At 47.4% G+C, this 10,554-nt stretch overlaps 1 protein-coding gene across 1 annotated transcript in view; it reads right to left on the bottom strand.

Annotated features, from left to right (window-relative positions):
- Positions 1-1,717: 1,717 nt before the first annotated feature.
- The window catches only part of ZBTB37 (zinc finger and BTB domain containing 37), a 32,783-nt gene continuing 23,946 nt past the window's right edge, over positions 1,718-10,554 (bottom strand). Inside the window, exon 4 of the mRNA XM_040360382.1 lies at positions 1,718-2,942. Coding sequence (XP_040216316.1) covers positions 2,415-2,942 — 528 coding nt within the window. The 3' untranslated portion in view covers positions 1,718-2,414. The remainder of the gene's footprint in view (positions 2,943-10,554) is intronic.

Genomic DNA, 10,554 nt, shown 5'->3' with positions numbered 1-10,554 from the left:
GCGGCCAGATTGAGCATGATTTTCACACTGCGTTTACTTGGGACCACAGTCTCTAGTCACATGACTCTGACTTTGTGCATCCTCTCTCTCATGCTCCAATATGTGGGTTCAAATTGAAAGCAGTGCTGGAACCACAAAAAACAAACTTGCCTACATTTTCCAGGGCTCAACAAATCCAAAGCGCTAGGTCACCATGGCGACTAGAAATTGCGTCCTGGCACCTGGGCTTTTGTCAGTGGCTGCACTGTGTGCTCTCTCTGCCTTCTTTCCCCGCTGGGAGCCACATGCCAGCTTTCGCATGCCCGCTTGTTTCTCAATTATCGCCCTCGTACTTGCTGTCATTGGTTACTAGGACTGCTGATGTCCCAGGAACCAATTTAGCTACTGTGTGTGCACACATGGGATTCCTGTTGGCTGCGGCACAGACGTACATTTTCTTTGGGTCATCTGTGCGCCACATACAGATTGGTCGTCCGTTTGTCACCGCTTTGCTCTTTCAATCTCTATAGGGGGATGCACATTGACTGGCTAGGGAACGAGTCGCGATTTGAGTGGCTGAAAGAGCGGTGCCACGCTGTGTGTTTTACGGAATATGTGGCTTTACTCTGCGACAGAGAGAGTGGAGAGGAAGGCATGCCCATCGCCACCACCGACACCCCGAGAAAGAGACACAGAGCACAACAGCATCACCACTGGGGATATACATTGTATGTTACCGAATATCACACAGACAGAGGCTGAAAGTCACCTGGATATATATATATATATATATATATATATCTCTCTCTCTCTCTCTCAATATATATATATATATATATATATATATATATATATATATATATATATATATATATATATATATATATTATCACTGACAGTCCATCACCCCCGTACCATATGTATACAAAGGAAAAAAACTGGCTCCCAATTTTTTTAGCTATCTCCTAGATTAAAAAGAAAATTTGTTGAGCCCTCATAAAATCGTACGATTGTTTGTCCTCCGAAAATTTTCGCCCAATTTGCTTATAGTGTGTACAGGCCAGATTCAAGGCCATTAGGGAAAAGAAGGATATTGCCAACCATGAAAATGTTGTTAAAAGGGCCACACGCAGCAGAGTCCCATGTCTGTTTTTAGGGTTCAAAGGAGTGTACCTTTGAGGCCTCGTACACACGACTGAACATGTCTGCTGAAACTGGTCCGTGGACCAGTTTCCGCAGACATGTCCGACCGTGTGTAGGGCCTACCGGACCTGATTCCTGGCCGAGCGGACAGGTTTCCAGCGGACAAAAGTTTCTTAGCATGCTAAGAAACTTGTCCGCTGGAACCATGTCCGTCGGACATGTCCGATGGTCAGTACGACTCATCGGACATGTCCGCTGGCCCGAGAACCCGCGCATGGCGTCGAAGTGATTCGACGCATGCGTGGAAGCATTGAACTTCCGGGTTCGCGCACGTCGCCGCCGCGTCACCGCGTATTCTGTCCGTGGGGAATTTGGTCTGATGGTGTGTACACACATCAGACCAAATGATCCCAGCAGACATGCGGACCGTTTTCATCGGACATGTCTGGCCGTGTGTACAAGGCCTAAGAAACAAGAAAGGACTGGAAGATTTTCTGTGATGATTTGACTTGCTGCATCTGAGAAAAAAAGAAGAAGCAAGAAAGGGGATCAAACCCTGCCAAGTCCACCTAAAACTCCATAATAAATCACACAATAAGCCTCAGAGATGCCCCTATTTCACTGCTTGACCAATGACGGGAACAACTGTGATGTCTAAAAGGTTACTTATTGCAGTGCCGTCCCATTCAATCAAATAAAAAAAAAATTAAAATATACCTTTCATACAGGTATGGAAGAAACCCTGACTCTGCTACAGAAGTATCTTTGAGCACCCTATTAACACACCTATGACAGCACCATCAAACTTCTATGCAGGCCAAGATCAAAAAACATTTCAAAAGAAAGTTTCAAAGATTCTGCAACGCCTATGGCAGCTCCCGGAGAACCCCCTTGCATTGTAACTGAATGCACAGCTTTCTGATTCACTGTACATGCTCAGAGGTTCATCAGATTCTAAGTGTACTTGAAAAAAGATTAAAAGGATATATTCACTTTAAAAAAAAAAAAAAGAAAAAACAGTAGCTCTTTTTCTTCATACAGTTGCTGTTGCTTTTTGAAGTCAAGAGAAAAGATGAACATAGGAAGCTAACACATGGTTACTTTTCTGGATTTTGGCAATAAAATTCTCAAACTTCCCATCATTCCATTTGCTCTGATTCGGCATTCTAAGAGCCCAACCTTGACTTGGAGAGGAGCAGAAGAGAAGGAAAACATTGTTAAAATCTGTTGAGGTAAAAGGGGAGGATATTAGTCTCTTTGTGTCCTCCTGTAATATATATTTTCTTGTGTTTTTAGTCTGGCCCAGTGGTGGACACTGAACCATGAGCCGTTTCCCCGCCGTACGTCATGTCAGAGGTTGCCGAGGGCCCTACTGCGCCGGCCTCTTCGTGAGGAGGCGATTCTTCACCAGCTGGGCCTCGCGAAGTGACAACAGTGGTGGTCTCGGGAGAAATACTGTGAGGACCCTCGAGAGGAATACAGCCAGGGTGGTTCTTCCGAAAGTGCTGATTGAGGATGGCCTGGAAAGGGAAACTTTTCCCACACACGTGGCAGTGGAAGGGCTTGTTGCCTGTATGTTTGCGGATATGGTACTCCAGCTGATCCTTGCGGGTATACTTCTTCCCACACATCCGACACACAAATGGAGTGATTCCCATGTGGAGCCGCATGTGCCGGTCTAGGCTGCCCTTTTGATTGAAAGATTTGGCGCAGTAGATGCAGGTTAGCCGTGGGTTATAGCGGAACCATCGCTCCGACACCTCCTGTTCACGGAGATATTCTACATAACCACTCACCCCAATAACTCCTGTTTCTTCTCCCTTCATTTAAAAAAAAACATAAGTTCAAAACATTACTTGCAAGGACTTTTCAAACATGACCCTGTGAATACATTTGAGCTTAATGAACGATCAGTGTTGCACATACAAATCTAAAGCCAGCCATAAACGGTTCGAATCTCAGCAGGGACTGGCTGACATTTGAACCACTTATGGATCGATTGACTTGGGTACAGTCAACCCGTTGGATGTTTCATGTGATTATTGCCAGTGGATATAGACTCTAGCAATAGTCCCTGTGTGTTCTCCCAGCAGGTATGGCTCTCTGTGTCCCCCCAGCGGGAGAACACAATAGCATCATGGGAGGAATTCCCCCATCAACACTGACTGTGTTAATAGGAAATTCCTGTGATTTTCTTTCCTGTAACCCATTATTGCAGGAAAGAAAATCATATCATCTATGGCTGGCTTAAAGCGGTAGTAAAGTCTAAATAAAATGTAAAAAAAAAAGTTTCACCCTGCAAGGCAATATCATAATGTGCTAGTGTGCATTGCATACTAGCACAAGACTTAAAATGGAACTTCGGTAATTTTTTCAACTTTCCATTTATTAAATCTTCTGCCCTTGTTGTTTTAACTTTGGATAGTAAAAAAGGGATTTTTAATACAGCTTACCTGTAAAATCCTTTTCTTGGAGTACATCACGGGACACAGAGCAGCATATTCATTACTATGTGGGTTATATGGAGTACCTTCAGGTGATGGACACTGGCAATCTCAAACAGGAAGTGCCCCTCCCTATATAACCCCCTCCCATAGGAGGAGTACCTCAGTTTTGTAGCAAGCAGTATGCCTCCCAAAATGGTCCCCACAAGAGGGGTGGGAGCTCTGTGTCCCGTGATGTACTCCAAGAAAAGGATTTTACAGGTAAGCTGTATTAAAAATCCCTTTTTCTTTCTCGTACATCACGGGACACAGAGCAGCATATTCATTACTATGTGGGATGTCCTAAAGCAATGCTTTACTGAGGGGAGGGAGAAATCTTCCCAAGACACAAGGATTTAATTCAGAGATACTCTCAAATAATAATAAATCCAACTTAGTTGAGAAAATTAAATTTAAACTTAAATTTTAACTCAAGGGTGCCCCCCGATTCTGAGGGTCTTAAATCGCAGCCCGCAGCACTGCCTGCCCAAAGGCTGTATCTGTATTCCTTCTTACATCCACCTGGTAAAATTTTGTAAACGTGTGGACTGAAGACCAGGTTGCCGCCTTGCATACTTGAGCCATAGAGATCTGATGGTGTGCTGCCCAGGAGGCGCCCATGGCCCTGGTAGAATGGGCCTTTACTGACAACGGAGGAGGCAACCTCTTCAAGCCGTAGGCCTGAATAATTAACTGTTTAATCCATCTCGAAATGGTGGATTTTGCAGCTGCCTGCCCCTTCTTGGGCCCATCTGGCAAAATGAATAACACATCTGTTTTCCGCATCTTCTCTGTAGCTTTAAGATAGGCCTTCATGGCCCTGACAATATCCAAGGTATGCAGCAACCCTTCCTTTCTGGAAGTGGGCTTTGGAAAAAAGGATGGTAATACCAAATCCTGGTTCAGGTGAAAACTGGATATAACCTTTGGTAAAAAGGAAGGATGAGGACGGAGAACCACCTTGTCCTTATGCAGAATAAGATATGGCTCCTTACAAGATAAGGCTGCCAACTCTGATACTCTTCTGGCGGAAACTATGGCGACCAGAAATACCAACTTCCTTGTTAGTAAAACCAAAGGAACTTCAGCCAACGGCTCAAAGGGTTGTTTCTGTAGAGTTGACAGAACAAGATTCAAGTCCCACGGACAAAGTGGTGACTTAACCGGAGGATTAATACGCAAGACCCCCTGAATGAAGGTCTTAACCAGCGAGTGGGTGGCCAGCGGCCTCTGAAACCACACTGACAAAGCTGAAATCTGTCCCTTGATTGTGCTTAATGCCAATCCTTTATCCACTCCTAGCTGGAGAAAACTTAATACTCTATCAATGGTATATTTGCGGGAAAGCCATTTCTTGGACTCGCACCAGCCTACATAGGCCCTCCAAACCCTGTAATAAATTACTCTGGAGACTGGCTTTCTAGCCTTAATCAGGGTAGAGATTACTTGTCTAGATAGACCTCTACCCCTAAGAATCAGGGATTCAGCCGCCAGGCCGTCAAATTTAGACGCCGTAATGCAGGGTGGAGGATCGGGCCTTGTGAAAGTAGGTCTGGTCGTAGAGGAAGCGTCCAAGGGTCTCCCACTGACATCTTTAGGATTAGTGAGTACCATGCCCTTCTGGGCCATGCTGGAGCTATCAGAATGACTGGCTTGTGCTCCACCCTGATCCTGCGCAACAGGCGGGGTAGTAACTGGAGCGGAGGGAAGGCATATAGAAGATTGAACTGATGCCAAGGGTAAACTAACGCATCGGTCCCGCAGGCCATAGGGTCCCGAGTCCGGGACATGAACCTGTCTAGTTTCTTGTTGAGCCTTGATGCCATGATATCCACGTCCGGCATTCCCCACTTCTGGCAAATTATCTGAAATATTTGCGGATGCAGAGACCATTCCCCTGGCGACAGAGTCTGACGACTCAAGAAGTCCGCCTGCAGGTTGTCCACCCCGGGAATGAATATTGCCGATATGCAGGGCACATGATTCTCTGCCCATAGGAAAATTAAGCTCACTTCTCTCTGAGCTGCTTGACTCTTGGTTCCCCCTTGGTGATTTATATATGCCACAGCCGTGGCATTGTCTGACTGTATCCTCACCGGGAACCCCTGTAATTTGGAGGTCCAAGCCCTGAGGGCTAGCCGAGCAGCTCTGAGCTCCAAGATATTGATGGGCAATTGACTCTCCTCCTGTGCCCACGTACCTTGGTGAGTGCACCCATCCAAGATCGCTCCCCAGCCCTTCAGGCTGGCATCTGTGGTCACTATCTTCCATGTCACGGGGCTGAAATATTTTCCCTTCAGTAGATTCTGAGGGTCTAACCACCAACACAGACTCTGCCGGACTCTTGATGAGAGTGGCAACGGAAATTCCAAGGCCTGTGGCCTCTTGCTCCATGCTGACAGAATGGCTGCCTGCAGGACACGAGTGTGACTTTGAGCGTATGGCACCGCTTCGAAGGTGGCCACTAGCTTGCCTAGTAATCGCATGCATAGGCGAATCGTTGGTTCTCTCTTGCTTAGAACCAGATGTATCAATTCTTTGATAGCCTCGACCTTTATTCGAGGCAGGAACACCCTTTGTTGTTCCGTGTCTAATGACATGCCGAGATATTCCAACCTCTTTGTGGGTTGGAAAGCTGATTTTTCTCGGTTTAGGACCCAACCGAACCTCTCTAGGTATCGAACCGTGAGAGCTACTGCTCGCTCCAGGCCAGGAGATGAATGATCTATGATTAGAAGGTCGTCCAGGTATGCTAGGACAATGATCCCCTGGATTCTTAGGTTGGCTAGAATTGGAGCTAGGACCTTGGTGAATACTCGAGGAGCCGTAGCCAACCCGAAAGGGAGTGCCACAAATTGAAAATGACGCCGAGCCACTGTGAAGCGTAGAAACCTTTGATGTGGCTGAAAAATTGGCACATGAAGGTAAGCATCCTTTATGTCTATGGAGGCCAGAAAGTCGTCTTTCTGAAGTGCGGCGGCTGCCGATCGCACGGATTCCATCCGGAACGAGCGTACTTTTAAGTATGCATTTAATCCCTTTAAGTCCAAGATTGGCCTGACATCGCCGTTGGGCTTTGGGATGATGAACAGATTGGAGTAGAACCCTAGCCCCTGTTCCTGGGCTGGTACCTCTACTATCACGCCTTGGTAAAGCAAATGATTTAATGCCGCCATTAAGGCGGCCTTTTTTGTCGGCTCGACTGGCACTCTCGACTCCTGATAATGAGGTGGAGGGATTTTTAGAAATTCTAATTTGTAGCCTGTGGCCACGGAAGACCGGACCCACTTGTCGGGAATGTCGGTCTCCCAAATTTCTGAAAAAAGACGCAGCCTTCCCCCCACCTTCGTGGGTGGGGGCGTCCCTTCATGAGGCAGACTTAGGGGCTGTCTTTGCTGGTTTACGATACCACTGCTTCTTGCCTCCAAAGGCTTGTCCTGGTGGCTTATTGTTAAAGTATGATCTCGCAGGAGGCCGTCGATACTGCCTGGAATTGGCGGGCCCTTGAGCAGGGGGAAGCTGCCGTTTGAACACAGGTCCCCGGACCTTCTTTTTTACTGGTAGAAGTGTACTTTTGCCACTTGAAATAGTCTGAATGTATTTATCCAGATCTTCTCCGAAGAGTCGTTCTCCATGGAAGGGAAACCCTGCCAGGAGCTTTTTGCATGGGGGCTCAGCCTCCCAGTTCTTTAACCATAAGAGCCTTCTCATATGTACTAAAAATAGTGACAGACGAGACGCTTGCTGGATGGAATCCCTTATAGCATCCACCGCGAAGCACATGGCTCTAGGAATATCAGATAATTCTTCCGCCTGTTGGGCCGGAATAACCTTAAGCATTTGTCTTGTCTGGTCTGTTAGTGCCTGACAAACTCCAATAGCAGCCACCGCTGGCTGTATTACTGCACCCGCCGTAGTAAAGGATGCTTTTAAAAGCGTCTCCAAACGCTTATCAACCGGTTCTTTAAACACCTGTATGTTTTCTACCGGGCAAGTCAAGGACTTATTTACACAGGAGATGGCGGCATCCACCACTGGGAGAGTCCACTTTTTGGCAAATTTTTCTTCCATAGGATAGACGACGGAAATTTTTTTAGGTGGTAAAAAGATTCTGTCTGGTCGTGCCCAATCCTGGAAGATTACTTCCTCTAAAAGAGGATGGACTGGAAAAACAGCGCTACTGCGAGGCGTTTTCAAAGAGCCTAAAGATGATACGGCCGGACCCTGAGGTTCCGGTAAAGGCAAATTAAACGCCAAGTGGACCATGTCTGTCAGAGAATGAACCCAGAAGCTTTCCGCTTGGGAGGCCGAGCAAGGCTCTTCATTAGCCGAACCCTCAACCTCTGAACCAATTTGGTCCCGGTCCAAATGATCCTCCTGCAACTCAAATCCCCCCGGGGAGAGAACCTCAGCATCTGAGGGTCCACACTCAGGCGACGGAGACCTAGTCCGCTTTTTACCCGGTGTAGATTTGGCTATCATAGCCGCCAATCTTTTCTCTAGCCCCTCCAAGGAGGCGGCTAGCATACTCTCTGTGATAAACACAGGGTTGGGTGGATCTGATGTAGCCTCAGCACCAGATCTCCCTAATGGCTTAACCAAGGTGCCCAATGGTGTAATAACCTGTGGGGAAAGTACCGGCATAGGCCGATCTGAACCGTCAGAATCTGAGGGGGGGCCCCTTTCTCTTGTACCCCCTGATCCTGAACCCTTGGAAGCCATGGTACAATACCGAGGTACCCCTGCTTACAACCCTTGATGGTTGTAGCTAGGAGAAAATAATAGTACGGTTTTAGGGAACGGTATTAACAATTAACGTCCAAAAACCAAAACGGGAAGACCAGTATGTTTCCTATATATTTTTTTTTTTTTTTTTTTCAAAAACCCTTTTTTTTTTTTTTTTTTTTTTATGAAAACATGCTATCTTCCCTCAAAAAATTGCAAGTATCCATCTGCTGTATAAGGAATTTTTTAGGCTAGTAACCACACAGCTAGTTCTGTTCACCAGAACTGCAATACTTCCTTGCGCCACTGGGTGCCCTCAGCCGTACTGCAACCGCTCTGCGTCCTCCTCCTTCAAGCTCAGCAAGCAACTGAGCTACACAGCATAGAGGAAGGGCCGCCCCTTCCTTTTATGAGACCGGATGTCCCGCCCCTCTTTCTCCACAACGGCGCGAATCATCACCCTGCGCCTATATTACAGGGCGCGCGCCCGCGCGCGCGCCCCTGTTGCGGAGGATGGGGCCACGCCGGAAGCGTCTGACATGCTGGAGGAGGACACCGCACGGCACCCAGACAGGTAAGGCCTCAGGTGAGTCACTGACCCCCCAGTCCTGGGAAAGCATAGCTAACACTCAGCTCCTTTCCCAACCCAGCGCCCAGCAGACAATTTACAATGCAACACATATCTTTAGGAAGATCACACATGGGAGCCCATACACAGACCATCCTGTCTCTTTGATAGACATAGTGGCCCAAAACTGCCAATGCAAGAGCATACTCAGGCACATCCCCCAAAGATCTCCCTAGAGAGCCTGCCGACGAACCAAGTCCCGCAGGCCCCCCCTTTCTTACCTGCTCCATGCCGCAGGACTTTGCATAGCAAGCGGTCCAATCTTCCCCCATCTCCGTGGGTGGCGTACTAGACCTTCAGGCCCTGGGGTCCTAAAAAGGAACCCACTGTCCTGGGCCCATATAGCACCCTGGCAAACAGGTTACCTTAGGTACCGCAGAGGTTCTAAGTCCTGGGCCCAGGGTCCAGCTCTCTAAAAAGAGAAGCATTATGGGCAAAACCCCACGGTTTGGGGCCCGGGTACTGTCCACTTTGGCTCTGAGGCACCTTGGACAGATCCGGTTAGCCTGCCTTGATCCCAAGGATGTAGGAGACAAGCTATTCCATGACCAACACCTAAGACACTGGCGAAAAAACTGAGGTACTCCTCCTATGGGAGGGGGTTATATAGGGAGGGGCACTTCCTGTTTGAGATTGCCAGTGTCCATCACCTGAAGGTACTCCATATAACCCACATAGTAATGAATATGCTGCTCTGTGTCCCGTGATGTACGAGAAAGAAACATTTATTTCTGACAGTAAATACCTTATGCAGCCCACTTCCTGTTTCTTGTCTTAGCCAAGGCTTATGACATCATGCACAGCTCTCTCTCTTACTCTGTGAGAGTTTGCCAGAAAGGGAGGGGAAACGAGTCATAAGAGGGCGAATGAGAGCTGCGGAGCAGGAGGTGTGCCATTGTGACCACTTTGACCTACAGGTAAGCCTAGATTAAGGCTTACCTGTAGGTGCAAGAAATATCTCCTTAACCTACACAGTTAAGGAAATATTTCCAAAAAAAACAACACCGTAGACAACGGCACACAAGCGCACTGAGCGTGCCACTACTGACGGCATCATGCCGTCAGTGGTGGCTCCCGCATGCATGCGTGGGATTGACGTCATCGCTGCTCCGGCCAGTCACAGCGCCAGAGCAGCGATACCCGGAAGTCACTCCGGGTATCATGGCGGTGATGAAGGAGGTGTCCGAGGACCGCTGCAGGGGCTATGCATACTAGCTCATAATGCCTTTGTCTTGCAGGGTTGTTTTTTGTTTTTTTTAAGAGAGGGTTTACTTCCTCTTTAATCCAGGAAGTGAACATGCAGCAGCTTCAGCTGCCCACATTTAAAATGGTTGCAGCCAGACTCAGTGGACGGAGATTTCTGTGGCATATTTTGCAAGTACAGAATTACAGTACAGTAAAACCTTGGTTTGAGAGTAACTTGGTTTGGTTGTTTTAATACATTTTGACTTGATATACAAGCGATGTCTTGACATACAAGTAGCGTCATGTCACAACTGAGTATCAAAAAGAAGAGAGGCGCCTCTAAGTGTAGTAATAGGGTTACATTTAATGAAGGTACAACATTTAGCAACATATTTCTACACTTAGAGGCGC

The sequence above is a fragment of the Rana temporaria genome, chromosome 7, assembly GCF_905171775.1.
Source record: "Rana temporaria chromosome 7, aRanTem1.1, whole genome shotgun sequence".
Classification (NCBI taxonomy): domain Eukaryota; kingdom Metazoa; phylum Chordata; class Amphibia; order Anura; family Ranidae; genus Rana; species Rana temporaria.
This window is presented reverse-complemented; position numbering and strand designations above follow the sequence as displayed.